Source organism: Sinohyriopsis cumingii, chromosome 12, assembly GCF_028554795.1.
Source record: "Sinohyriopsis cumingii isolate HCF-2022 chromosome 12, ASM2855479v2, whole genome shotgun sequence".
NCBI lineage: Eukaryota > Metazoa > Mollusca > Bivalvia > Unionida > Unionidae > Sinohyriopsis > Sinohyriopsis cumingii.
In genome coordinates, this window is record NC_142972.1 from 105,426,776 (window position 1) to 105,442,776 (window position 16,001).

The 16,001-nt window shown below is 33.7% G+C and overlaps 1 protein-coding gene across 1 annotated transcript in view; it reads right to left on the reverse strand.

Annotated features, from left to right (window-relative positions):
* The window catches only part of LOC149787177 (uncharacterized), a 45,649-nt gene extending 29,967 nt beyond the window's left edge, over positions 1 to 15,682 (reverse strand). The window contains exons 1-2 of the mRNA XM_089976058.1: positions 15,664 to 15,682; positions 11,137 to 11,304 (exon numbers count right to left, since the gene is read on the reverse strand). Of these exons, the coding sequence (XP_089832184.1) occupies positions 11,137 to 11,304; positions 15,664 to 15,682 (187 nt within the window). The remainder of the gene's footprint in view (positions 1 to 11,136; positions 11,305 to 15,663) is intronic.
* Positions 15,683 to 16,001: the final 319 nt, after the last annotated feature.

Sequence of the window (16,001 nt, forward strand, 5' to 3'; positions counted from 1 at the left end):
AGAGACGCTCGGTGCCCACTGAGGGAGGCTCAATCGAGGCCTGGAGATTGATTTTGGTGGCAAAGCCCACTCTGTGCTGTCAGGGCGCCTCAGATTCTCGACCCTTCCAGGAAAATGTGTTGTTTTCCTCTCTGAGGGAGCCGCTAGAGGCGAGCCTGGTTTCCTGGAGAGAAGCTATGCTGATATTTATTCTGGCGAGCTCTCTATCGATGGTGGCCTTCTTCCTGGTGTCGTCCACCTCCCCTGAGGTCAGCAGAGATGCCGTTGCACATTGTGTGCATGTTCCAGGTTGCAAAAGGAAGAGCTGGAGTCTACTTTGTTGGATTCTAAATGTCCTTTAGCTTGTCATGCTGACCAACATGCTCCAAACACCAACTGGAGCAGGCAGACTTTGGCGGGTAAACTCCTTGCTGACCAGGGGATGCCCGGCTTGAGGCGTGCGGAAGTCGGTCAGTGTGATACGATGATCCCTCCAATCGTCGACGCTGATCCGTGGCACCTCTTCCCTACACCAATCGGGTATGACTTATAACCCGTAGACTGCCAACTTCAATGTTGTTTCCTCACTCAATAGTGCGACTGGAGTGGCCTCACCAGGACGCATGCCTTGGCATGGAGTATGAAGATTATTTGCTGCTGCGACGTCAGGATCCCCCTTTTTTCCTTGCTACTGGGGTCCAAAGGAATGCTGAGCAGGACATTTTGCGCTAACCCTTACACCACAAAAATACTATCCATCGCATTAATTGTACCATTTAACACCCTTTAAAAATACTATCCAAGGGGCCTTAGTGTTAGTGTATAATTTAAATCGCACACTAGACAAGTCATAAATGGAAACAAAAACACTAGTGTATCTTTATAGTTACAACTTGTAGAAATTCCGTTTGTAAAATGCTAGTATTTATTTATAGCTACGTGTTATAGCGATGGGTTAAGATACGGGGATTCTTCCGTTAACATTAATGTATCTCTTGTGTATCTGTATGTAATTGTTTGGTATTTCTAGTGTGTGTATCTAGTGTGTCACTAAGTGTGCCTTTTTAATGTATCTTTATGGCTCTCTTTCTAATGTAGCTAATTTTCATCTAGATACAAGTTTGTTAGTATTGAATGACTATTGTAATTTCTGCATAGAATTTATAGACATGCGCAATGGTGTATGTTCCTTAAATCACACAAACGAGCACATAATTTACATACACGTTTTGTTGTTATGTTATTAGGCAAGAGAGAATTTGAATATTGTCGAGACAGGTGATTGTTCCAATACTACACCCTGACTAAAATTTCTTCAATCATGTTACTATTATCAAGAACGCATTGCAGCTTCTTCATTTTATCGATTGAGCTGAAGGATGAGAGGATACATGGATGTAGATGAGTTACATGTAGCAGTCCCTTTCAGACTTTTATCCGCTGTTGGTTGCTCAATGTACCACGTTAAATCTCCTTCAAGGAATATTAACGAAACATGATAGAAAAAATGTTTTCGCTTGATTTAACGTAACTACTTTTAAGGAAACTCGAGCACGCGTGAAATATATGTCCTTACTGGTGAATAAAGCACAAGTTTAACTTGTATTCTATTTGGATGTAACACATTTGAAGGATTATAGTATCTTTACTTTGCTTCAGTTCTCGATTGTATGTCTAATAATTTCAAATATTTAAGAAACTCTTTTAGCCTGGATTAAGATTGGTTAAATCGTAACAAATGGCGTAATAATCTACAATGTGCCTGTTCATAATATGACCAACAAACTCTTTACGTACTTACGCTCAATGATGTGGATACATTGACAATATTTATAAATCATGTTTAAAATATAGTTTTGTTATTTATTTCATGAGATTCGTTATTGTATGTTTCATTAATTGTTGTCATAATACTATATCTTCATATTTTGTAAGACTGATGAAATCGTAAACTTAAGAAGTGCATGCATACATTATTTGAACGGTTTCCATTTCGTTACTGTCTATTTGTAAGTTCTATGGTCTTGTGTAAGGCACGAAGTTCTTAATTATGCTTGCTACTGTGACAGATGAAACTATAAAAATAACGCGTCAATTATCTTAGTCTCATGCAAATATGCAATTTTAGTTTTGATAATAACCGTTCGAAGTTTCAGAATAACAATTGCTTCAAGAGGAGCAATTGTTAAAGTATCAACGCAAAAGGGGCAATTCTATTTTTTGCGATAATTTTAGCTACATCTGAAAATCCAATATACGGTATGGAGAAGATAAAAGTCTCAAGATGTCCATGTAATTATATTCTTTACATTTTAAATACAAAGTTGAAATGTACATATAAAATTCATTACATAGCGGTGTCTATCGTTTGTTGCAAGATATATCGCAGCGAAGTTTCATTTGCCATCATAAGTAGTTACTTTCTTTCCAGTGTTTTGAGTGAGGTGATATATGTATTTATGAATGTGTAGCTGTGTTGGTGTTTATGTATGCAGTCATGTGTACATGTAAGCTTGTGCGCGTTTGTTTGCTTTGCTAGACTGATGAGTGAGAAATATGTCTAAATTGTACAACGATTACCCCATCTCCACGCTACAGAATGGCTGAAAGCAAATTCATACGTTTTTGAAATTTCCAAATGTCATCTATTTACAATTTGATTGCAAGGTGTGTACATTTAAAAAGGAGATATTTACCGTGAATGTGCTTGGAAAATCCCTTTTTATTGGCAGAAAAGTGGGCGACCTGTATTTCTTTTCCATTATTTCAACTCGAGCCCTTACGGCTTCAATTACTAAATAAATACTTCTATTGAAATTCCAAAGGCAGAAACCATGAAAACAGTTATATACAAGTCGACAAATGTATTATATTTGCAATACTATCAGAAAATTTCGACTATAAAGATGGAAAAAGACCTTAGCATAAGAAAGAAAAACATTTAAAGTAAGGCAGAAAACGAATTTATTTTATTTCTTCCTTCCTCCATGGCAACTGTTTCTCTATATAACAACAATTTCTTTAAAACAATTATTGTATGAAGTGAACATAGCGTTTTCAAACCAGATTCAAGCAGATAAAAGGAAATGAAAAACTAAATTAAAGGTCAAATTTGTGCCTTAAGAGGTTGTTTGTTTTGCATAGTTACTCATTTAATGTACTATGTCCAAGATGGATTATATTTTTTCCTGATAACGTGATTATGATATTTGTTCCGTAATAGAACGTGCACAGGTATAAACTGCACTAAAATCACCGATATAAGCACGAAGTACCCTAGCGCAATGACTGATTGCAAACTTTTCATTCTACATTGATGGACTAAATAAGCTATAATATTAAGCTTAACACTAAACAAACTTAAAAACCCCTCAAAACACCCCCCCAAAAAAAAATAACAAATAACAAAAGCAAACGAAAAGCATGGTCTTTATGTTTAGACCACAATTAAAACATTTTTATACGACATGTGACCTGGATTGCAAGGTCAAAAGATTCATTGAACATATCGCATAATTGACTCATACAAACAGAAACAAAAGATACCTTGATCATGACCTTAGCGTGAATATTCTGTGACAGTGACCTTGCCCTGAAGATTAAAGGGGCAAGCATGAAGGCAGCACAATCTGGTGTCATGGCTTAAGGACCTCGAAGAAAAATAAGCGAATAAATAGAAATAAATTACCAATACTTGAACACAAATGTTTATATAGTTGTAACAATGACCTGAAGATCGAAGTGCGTTAATACATGTCAGAGAATGAATTGATGTAGCCTGTCATGTACATTTCCATGTTTCCTTAACGCAAAAAGATATTTGTTTTCTTTACACCATCTTACCCTCCGTCTGTCTGTTGTAAATTCTACCAGTCCACCGTTAGATTTAAATTCAAGAATGCTTGTTAATTATATTGCCCACGTGATTGCCATCTACGAGAGTTCGTCATCTTTGACCCACGGAGGGTAGGAAGGGTACAAATACAAAATTATACAAATATTGTATTACAATGACATGTCCACATATTTTCTTACCACCTTCCACATCGTATATCCATTGATATCAGGTAGACAAACCATACATATAATTGAATTTGCATTATGAACCCTGCAGCAGTGTTTGTTGAGATCGAGAGAGACAGACATACAGAAAACGACACAGAGAGAGAGAGAGAGAGAGAGAGAGAAAGACAGAGAGAAGTGGTTGTAAGGGTTTTCGAATGTGGTTTGAAATAGGCAATGTTTTTAGAAGGAGACAGTTCCTGCACTGGTGCATTCTCTAACGACATTAAAAATAGGATCAAATGAACTTTTAAATCACAATTGTTTAAGGAGGAGAATCTAACGAAAAGGTTTCATGAATATTCAAAATTTGCATTTCAAACATCGGCGGCAACTTACAGTTGTAGCCTCAAAACATTCAAATAGACAACGTAATTTTCAGAATCATTTCAGATTTTAATTTAGATACAACGAATGTTCAAGATACACAAAACAAGAATCATATGTCTGTCAAACCTATAGTGTGAATGAATATTAAATCTCAGTGTTCTCTCAATATAATAATGCACCACATGGATTCGGTGTCATAGGCATCATCTTGTATATAAATTTCCGGGTCGAATTTGTCCTTGGTATATTCTGTTTGGTTATTCAATAGTATCCGTTGACATTCCCTTGAATAATCTATCAAATCAAAGGTGACAAAATAAAGGCGAAAATAAAAATTATATGCTTTCAGAAATATACGTCATTTTAAAAAGCTCAGTACGAATATCAGAATTCGAGGTATGTGACGAACATACAATTGCATTATGCTCGTGGCCATATGTTCTGTATTTCAATTTTTGGTTGTGAATATACATGCAAAACAGTTTTTAGAAATTGAAAAAATATTTTTTTTAGTAGCAATGATTATTGCGTTTTTATTGTTAAGAATAGCAGAGTGAAACATTTTCTCTGCATGATTACATTATGTTGTGAATTATTACAAAAATTAAATTCCGTTATGACAGAAATTAATTCATACTATACAGGTAATTCATTTACTATGATATTAATTCAATTACTATGAAATTATTTCAATTACTATGAAATATTAATGTTTACAAATGAAATTGTCAGTATTTCTTACCTAAATTATTAATGACACTGTAACATTTGAAAGAAATCTTGGTTCTTTTGAAACTTAATGACTTAGGCCTGCACAAAATCTTTTAAGATTAAAGTAAAACCAATTGAAAGCCAACACAATTTATGTTAAACATACTTCACAGATACTTACAAAATAATACAATATAGCTTTCACACATCACGTATTTATTTCCGGTACGAAAGAGCGTTTAATAAACCCAGTGACTAAAGTGATACTGAAGTGTTACTAAAGTGGTACTGAGGTGATACCGAAGTGATAGGAAAGTGATACTGAAGGGGAGTGATAATAAAGTGATACTGAAGTGATACTAAAGTTATACGGAAGTGACATATATACATAGCTAGAAAATATACCAAGAAGAACATCAATACTAGATTTGATTGTTGCCACGTTGGTGTGAAAGAAATTTAAATTTATATTAAATTAAATTAACATTCTTTAAAAGGATATAAAAACAGCATCTCCCGAGTTACTTATTGAAAAAATATAAAACTCAAAACTACGACTGGTGTTATAATATTGCTCTAACGCTAAACCGATCGATTCTAAACAACTTAGGATGCTCTATGTCTCAGTTAAAACACAATACATTGCAATCATCTGAACTGAATGGTAAGTGGTATATTGATGAAAACCCATTAGGCAGATTATTTAATTAAGGGACGACATTGTGGTTGTTTCTATAATACCGCATTGATTACTAGAGAGTGCTAATGATGGACCGGGTTTTATCTTAAAGTGTTGATCTTATAAATAGTTTTACTTAAATAATATTATTAATAAAATTATAGTCCTTTGATTACGGTTGAGTAGATCCTATCCAGAAGGTTCTACGTAGACGAAACAATCGTTTTTTGTTTTTCTATTAAATCACCAAGTTTGTTTACGTTACAATACAATAGCAATGGAAGTACGTTCGTCCAATGGGTCATTTGTTATTTTAAATATAAAATGACTGCTCAAGTATGTCACCAACGTTCTTCGTAGATAGCTCACGAGTAGGTCACATCATTCACAAACATTAACTGACTCGTGTAAACCGCTTACATTGATCTTTCCGCTAAAGCCAGTAGTTGCATTTCGAAGACCTTCGGAATTTAAGAGAAATTTAAGGCAACTATCGAATCAATGAAATCGCAGTCTTGTGGAAACCTTGGATGCAAGTCGTGCACAGAAAATGTGATCATCCTGATCACATGTTGGGTATGAAGCTCCCACAAATTTGAGAAACGCAGAAATGTAAATATTAGATTGAATTTCCACAGATCACTCTGGCAAACCAATAAAGTTTGAAAGGAACCCAGTAGAAAAACATTTTTCTTCTCCAGGGCATATCTTAAAGGATGTAATCCAGACTTGGATTAGGTATAAATCACAATTTAACAGAAACATTAGGAAATCCAAAGAAGCCTATGGTATTCGACGTATGCATACACTCAAATCCAGGGGCTTGATTTCAGAATAATCCTAACGGTCATTTATAAATGCATAGCTAACAAATAACTTATAGGTTACTAAATTCTGGCATGTATTGCTTTCTCGAACACGTTATTAACTGTAATTGTATGTAAAAGTGTCAATAAACATATAAATTTATTTGAGAGTTTTTTTCAAATACTTCAAATTCAATGATGAAATTTGCTTAAGAATAATTATTGAAGAAAATACTTCGGTATTAATGTAATATTTAATATATACCCAAGTAAGAGAAATATTAGGTTCATGATGAAATACTACATCTCAAATGCATTTTTTTTCGTAGACGTCGCAAACAATTATTAACTTACAAACGCATTTAGTTTTATTCTTTTGTTATAGCGTCTCTTGCCATGCTATCCCTAAAAGGTGACAACACTCGCTATATATATATATATATATATATATATATATATATATATATATATATATATATATATATATATATATATATAAACTTGATCTGGATGATATCATTGCATCTCGCTTGATAGTGGAAGGACACCTGATCTCGTTCGTCTCATCTATGCATCGCATCTCACGACATTCCACGTCATTCACGTATCATACGGTACAAGCTGTAATACTGTTTGAACTGATATAATTTGTGTTATGCTCCAAGTATCATATGATATCACTTAAAACACTTTTACTTTTCATCCTTTAATTGAATGAAACAATTGACGATAAACATTTCAGTAACCAAACACAGTTTCTTTTTGCGTGTGACGTTGTTATGTCAGTTTCTTCAGCGATTTGTCCTGCACTAGTGTCTTGGGTAAAGACAGCTAAAATGAAAATCGAATTAAGCTGAACGGCACCAGCTGTAACATACAGTCTTACGGAACAGCATGAAGTCATTTGGTTTGATATTCAGTGTCATAGAAAAGCTTAAAAGCACTAGCTTTGATATTAAATGTCGGTGAAAAATATTCAACACTGTTCATTTTAAAAACTGGGGACTGCTTGCAATTCGAAAGAAGAAACAATAATTAGATAATTAACCCTTCATAATCAAATTAAAAAATGTTTACGTTAATTGTGTTTCCATTATTACGATACATGATGTAACAAAGACAACACGTTGTAACAAGACAACAACACACTGTAACATTAACCATCAAATTCTCTTACATAAGATAGAATACACGCTATTACATACGAATATATCAATTAGAAACACAAAACAATTGTATGTAAAATTGCTGTAGAAATTATATTAATTTAAAATACACATCTTCAAGCGTTTAAAATTGCAAGATTGTCAACTATAAGGTCCTAGAAAAACAGTTAAAGATTGTATTTATATATGCGTACGTTTATAATTACATATGAATTTCCTAATATTGTATGAATTCATATGATTTAAAGAACTGACATGTGTGTATTCTATTTTCCATAATACTGCTAGGTGTCAACGTCTTATTTCCCACTATAGTTAAGAACAATTCATTAAGTGGATATAACCTGTTTTCTGCTGGATTTACTTTATGAACCTTTGACAAAAGAAAGGTTTTAGACGATTGCATCGGTCATCAAAATAGTTTACATTGATGATAAGCATACAGTTCTGATCGCCAGTTAAGTTATTCGGTTCTCCGTATCCCCATGGGAGATATGGTTGGTCTTGTCCGTTGAACATCTTCCATACTCTGTTCACACCGATGGCCCGAAGACCGATGTATACGTAAGTCCCGGCACCCATTTTACCCATTTTGCTGCTTATAACTATAATTTATAAAATAATTCAATTAGGGAAATTTTCTTAAAAGCGTATATTTTTGTACAATATATATATATATATATATATATATATATATATATATATATATATATATATATATATATATATATATATATATAGAGAGAGAGAGAGAGAGAGAGAGAGAGAGAGAGAGAGAGAGAGAGAGAGAGAGAGAGAGTAATGTTGATCCTTTCATGGTTAGAAATCAAGGGCAAGGTTAAGGTTCGATTTGAAGTAGGTACGTAATAAGTCTATTCGGTCAAGGTCGCATCCATTAGAAAGCCGAGATTTTAGATACGGTCATAACACCAATATGAATTATATGATTAATTGTAATTGCTTTGTATTACAAAACATTATCTAACCTTTAAAATAGAAAGACAAAAATTTTGGGAGCATAATGCTTGAAACAGCAAATGTCAATCATTAGGCAAATCATGATACAGAGAACTAAACAACACTGGAAACTAAAGCTACGGCGATTTTATAATGACACGACATCATATTCGACTATCTTGAGAATTTTGTGTTAAAAAGTCTATGGAAAGAATCAGTAGTTTTAATTAGTCAGTCTTGAAAGAATGAGTTTTAAAATACATATATGGTATGCGACATGTTTTATGCGCAAAGTTATAACAAAGTTATAACAAATAATGTTTCAATTAAATTAAATATGTCGCCAAAACGCTCTTACTCTCTGTCTCTCTTATTGATACCATCAATATATACATATATAATATATGTACAGTATGTACGCTGTATGAATGATATACCAAGAGATGTATAAATTTTTCATTAAAAGGAAACGATGCTTGCCGATTTTCAGTTTCATGAAAAATGTATGCAACGAGCGGTATATATCATTGATACAGCGCAGATACTATACATATATTTTATTTATATCACATAATAATACACATGATTGTACTTTGAATGGAGTTACGATATACTCCGGGCCACTGTGCATTAACCAAGTGAATGAATTCTTCACATCCTTGCGAGCGGGTCTGCTAAAAATGTAGGTCTACGATTGTTCTTATTGTTCACAATCACATATACAAATCTATAAGTTGATTATTTTCGTTTTGAGTTTATATTTGTATTCGCATTTATTGAATTAGTATAAGTAGCACTCATGATTTAAACATGAAATTTGGTTTTTATGAAGAAAGTTGTGCGCTACGAACACGGTTAGCTTCTTTTACACTGAACCTGACTGTCAGGCATTCACGTACTGGCGTATGAAAATTAGCGTGGAATAGAAACTAAGGAAAATGATAAACCAAAAAGAGATAATTAAAATATTTGAATATATTGACAGTTCATCTAAGTAATTATTCTGCTTTAATGATCATTTCTAAAGACTATAATTCTCTCTCTCTCTCTCTCTCTCTCTCTCTCTCTCTCTCTCTCTCTCCTTTGGACGGTTTGATTAGTTTGACTAAAATTTTACCATCATTCATAGGTCCTGAGACATCGTCTTACTACATTTGCGATAAACCTCAACCCTCGCATTTTCATGGATTTTCGCCCGTATCTAGCTACTATAATACAGAGAGAGAGAGAGAGAGAGAGAGAGAGAGAGAGGGAGGACCGCTCCAATGACCTAGAGGTTAGAGAGTCCGCCTCGGATGCAGGAAGTCGCAGGTGCAATCCCCATCCGAGTCAAACTAAAGATTTAAAAAAATGGTACTAACATCTGCCTCGCTAGGCGCTTAACATTAAGAGGGTAGTGTTAGGACCCGTCCATCTTGTGTCAGATTAATATGACTCTGTGGGATATCATGTTACATGTCTGCAAAATGATGCCATAGTGCTAGAAATCACTATAAATTGCAACACTGCAGACATCGTAGCGATATGACTGAAACATTGTTAAAGCTACATTAAAAATCCAAATCACACATACACACACACACAGAGAAGGACATGGGCATGTGCGACCATTTCGACATTTTTAAATTTGATAATTAATTATCGACTTTTATAATATTATAATAGGTTTTAGAAACAACAACAAGATAGTATTAGAAACGCCACAGTATGTGTGCCTCATGACCGACAAATTTAACATATAGGCCTCGCGTCGACTGGCTATGAAACTATATATCATTGATATTATGAACACTATAGATTGATCCAAAGGAAAGCGGAACTATATAGTTACGACGAACCAGATTACTGTAAGTTACTTGGTACTCGTTCAGTTTTAATGTTTTCATCCATCGCAAAATGTTTTATTTCTCTCACTCCAGATTTTTGCTTTTATTTACCCTTACGGACGAGGCGGGTAAGGGGAATGGAAAAGAGAAAGGATTCCAATGAAAATGTGTACCATTTCAATTTCATTTAGAAAAGAGGGACTATTAATACTTTTTATCGTTATTTTCATATGTCATTATGATTAATGAATGGGTAGAAATTCATCATTCTACTATAGGCTTTGCGTCATGTTTATATAGTTAATAATATGAATAACTGGATCTCATTGTTATAGTATAAATTCAGAGCGGATCTATTCAGTTGGCCCTGTTTGTAGCTATGTGATATTTTTAGAATCAGAGATTTTCAAATATACGTACAAAGCAAAATTTGCTGTCGAAGACCTAACCTATTGTCCTTTGCTTACTGGTGATTAGGCTGGTTTGTTTGACTCGAATGGTTTAATATTGCGTTGAACAGTTACATGTCTTAAATCGAATCTATGCGTGTATGTTTTGAATTAATACAATACTTTGTTAAAAACCACACTTTTCAAGATTACAATGGATAAATACTATACCTGTGTTTATGAAATTAACTTCGTTCTGATTTCTTAAGACCAGCATCTTGGCTCCCTCCGCTTCACATGTAGCCATGGCGTCGTTAAAGGTTTTACCATCTACATGTAATTTGTAGCACAACCCCAATGACTGGTTGAGAACATAGTCTCCGTCGCAGTTTTGTTTCCCTATAAATCAGGAAGGTAAGTAAATAAAAATGGGTTACTTCTTGAATGTTAACTGTCAGTAAAACATATGAAAATATTCCGTATAATTTTATTTTGCGCTTCAAGATGAAAACTATGCAATGATTGCGAAAATTGTTTTGCGAATGGAACAAAAACGAGAATAATGTGTTGTTGTCTGTTAAATGCATAAATTTGACTTCACTTTGTTAACGTTTTGAAAGAAACCTCTTTGTGTTTTGTGCGTGTGTGTGTGATTTGGATTTTTAACGTAGATTTTAAAAAATTAAATCATATCGCTGATGTCTGCAGTGTGGCAGTTTACAGTGATGTTGAACATTGGGGCATCATGCCGCAGACATGTAACATGATGTCCCGCCCAATCAGGTCATTCTATCACGAACCTTTTAATGCTGATCGCCTAGCAAGGCAGATGCTGGTACCTTTTGTATAAGACTTTGGTATGATTCGGCCGGCGTTTAAACCCGTGACCTCCCGCATCCGAGGCGGACGCTCTAACCTCAAGGCCACTGGAGCGTTCATATTTGACTGTAAGTAACCTACTAGTATATTATTGCAAACAGGGAAATTATGTTAATTATATTTGACTGTAATGAACCCACTAGTATTGTATTGCCAATAGGTATATTATCTTAATTACATTTGACTATAATGAATCTACTTGTGTGGCATTGCCAGCAGAGACGTTATTTTGATTACATTTGGCTGTAATGAACCCACTATTGTATAGTTGCCAATACATTTGTTCGTCAAAGTTCGATTTGCCTGTAATGAACTTGGTAGTGAAGAATGATGAATGAAGATGTTACTTTGATTACTTTTGACGGTAAGGAAGCTACTAGTATTACAAATATAGATATTCCTTTAATTACATTTGACCGTAATGGACCTATTAATGTAATGTTGCCAATAGGAATGCTATTTTAACCACATTTTACTTTTATGAACCTACTATTGTATTATTGCCAACATAGATGATACTTTAGTTACATTTCACTGTAATCAACCTATCAGTGTAATATTGCAAATATATGTGCTATTTTAATTACATTTCACTGTAATGATCTTACTAGGATGCTACTAGTGTAGTATTACCAATATAGATAGTATTTTAATTACATTTATCTGTAATGGACCTATCAGTGTTGTATTGCTAAGATAGATATTACTGTAATTATATTTCACTGCAATGAACCTACTAGTGTAGTATTGCCATCCTTGTTGCATTGTTTTACTAGAAGGGAGCCCACGTTTGTATGACTGCGTTCCTAAGCACAGTTGCAGTGTGGCATGGTAGAAGAAGGACATGCACGACTGATCCTGGTTGCAGAATATGGCACAATCGATGAACAGGCAGTCGTTTTTCTCCCACAAAGTAACGGATGTGTCCAGGTTATTTTCTGAATCGTGGTCTTCATCCCAAGCACTACATCTAGAGGTATCTATGGAAACAAATTGTACAGTCATATATAGATACACACACACGCTTATATATATATATATATATATATATATATATATATATATATATATATATATATATATATATATATATATATATATCGCGTCTATTTACAATTCTATTTCTTGAATTGGCGAGAAACAATATTAACTTATATATATATTCTCATGCACGTATATATTGACGGAAAGTGAAAGAAAAATATATCGCAAAGAACTTTAGGTTTTGCTCACAATCAGGACTGCTGCATTATTTTAGAAAACCACAATCCTCTATGTTTTGTTGTTCATACAATTCAAGACTGCGTCTGAAATAGGCTAATGGTGCGTCTTCTAAACATTTTGTTGTGTTATTATTGACTTAGTTAATTAATAAGGCAGTTTAAATTTTAACTGAGAAAAATAGCAATATACACATACTAAAGTAATTCGAAAACGCTCAGTATATCTGAATGTGCAGTTATACATATAGTAGAAACAGCATGCGAATATTTGTTAAAGTTTCAATTGTTTATTTTGTATTTCCTAATAGTCCCTAATTTGTATACACATAGCTTATCATACTATACAAACCGCATATAAAATAAAACGATTTGCCACTGCTAAAGAAAAAATTAAAAAATTAAATAATAAAAGTGAAACGAATTTTAAAAAGACGACAAGAGAAACCAACGACATATTCAAAAATATTTATACATTATCACACGTGAAAGGAAAAGAAACAAACAGGATAGAAAGAAGACAAATACATTTAGGAAAAGGGATACGTACATTTGCTTGCTTTTACAAGCGCAACATATCGATTGTTGAACATCCCGTGTGAAGCCATGTAGGATTAAGAATTAGTAATATATTATTTGTTTGCTTTTTCCTCCTAGGTTTAAAATCTTTCATTTAAAGCAACGTGTTATTGTTGATTGTGAAACATTGGCTGAAATGTGTTTAAGAAAATATTCTGCGTCACGTAATGTAAATTTGGTTCTTCGGCTTGCTACAGATATTTTGTTCTACTCTTGATTCCATTACCGTATCAAATGGTGATTTCATTACGAATACTGTCTATGGTACGATGCATTAAATGTGATTGAACTATGCAAACACAACTGTAACTGACATTGGCATAAATGTTGTTCGCATCCATGCTCGGTGTAAAATACTTGTCGCTTTAGGTTCAATTTAAAGAGAGAAGGAAGGGAGAAATATTTTCTGTTTGAGTATGACAAAGGCAAAAGTATAGGACATTAAAGTTGTGAATCTTACATTGAATGGTTATTCTTGTTTATACCAGTTAGCTTTCTCTTTGGCGGCTGCTATCATTACCAAGACAATAGCTTGAATGTATAAATGGAGTAAAGCAGTTGTGGTTGATGTAGTTAAGTCAATAATTGTTTCCAAACCTGAAGACCCTTTTTAGAACATGTCTAGATCTATTGTAAACATGTATAGTTGTCGCTGATTAATGTAAAGCTAAGAGGACAATAGTCTATAGAGTGTTCCCAGAAAGTGAAAATGCGGAAATGGATGAAGCTTCAATGCCAGAAGAAGAAACATAAATTGCCAGTCATCTTTTCCGAATCCATGTATGTCTTTGCTGACACATACTTACAAGATAGATTAGCTTCACGCGTTCGTCAGATAAACGTAGAATCCATAGTTATGCTCAGAAAATGTACTTAATAAATATTAAATATATATTGTGCAGTGACAATTTAAACTTCCTGAAGAATTTACAAGTGCGGCGGCACAAAAACAATATATAGTAGATGATGACAAAAAGACAGCGCGATTGCAAATATGATCAAAAGAAGTGGCTGTGAAAATACAAAATATTGTCTAGAAAATGATGAAGATGACTGAATTATGACCATTAGAGACTGTGATTATGACCATTTTGTTGATTTTGTATTTTTTGTACTTTTCTAGCCTCATCTTTTGACCATATTTGCAATCGTGCTGTCATTTTGTCGTCATCTATTGTATATTGTTTTTGTGCCGCCGCGCTTATAAATTCTTCTGGAAGTTTAATGTCGGAAGATTTAGAATGCTGAAGACGGCCTAATGATACAATGGTAAAATAATGCTTGTCAATTAAATCTAATGTATTCATTTATATTAAACACAAGTCTCTGTAACTGAACCGTACATGTGGCAATAACTATTTTAGAAAACCTATGTTTTGCAGAGACTACTGTAATGTGCAGTTAAAAGTTAATAAATGATGTAATACTGATGACTTCAGTCTACAGCTACATAACACTTAACAGTATAGGTCTTTTAAAGTTTAGTCCCGTTGATAATATTAATTTTTCCATATTTTCTGACAGCAAAAATAGAGACACAAAATCTCAGCTTACTCTTTTCTTGCAAAATATAGAATCTCTACATATAAAATCAATATTTTAGAGTCAATATTAATATTGCAGATATTTGAAATCCAGAGCACAACTGACAGTGGTGTCAAGACAATCTTTGAACAAAAGATAAAGAAAATACATTTCAGTACTTTATGTTATACGATGCGTCCCCTCTTCAAGTCAGAAATATATTAGGATAGACACATGAAGTTTACACATGGACAATGATCTAAGAAAAACAGACCAGAAACGACTTTCTTGTGTAACATTACAAAGTCCCTTCATTTTCCATATGACGAGTTCAAATGCGTTTACTTTGTTAGGATGATCGTATTTGAAATCACAAATGAGGAATCATCCAACCTTATAAGAAAATAGGAAAACTAAAATTACATTTTATCTATAGCCATTGAAATGAACATTTATGTAATTGAGTCACAATTTGCAACTCTGCATTGCCCCCCTCCCGTTTTCGGTCTGCATGAAATTAATATGCACAGAATTTTTACAGGAAGTAAATACTTACCTTGAGCACATGAGCCCATGTTCAATGCAAATAAAACCACGGCATAGAGACTGTACATTCCAGTCGGTTTCATGGAAGGAAACATGAGAAGGCCGAATAATGGTAACAAGTCAAAATATTTATCGTTCAGAACTTCACACTGCCCCTTTAAACTTTCTCCAGCGAATGCAATGAATGGTCAATCTGATATGTGAGAGTTGATATAGTCTAGTTTAAATAATGCAAAAGCAGACATACTGCTTGAAATATGGCACGCTTCATAATTAATCATTGACTGGCGAATGATATTTCTCTTGGAAAAGCATGCTTTGTTTGTGGAGGAGAAATGTTTCTAATTG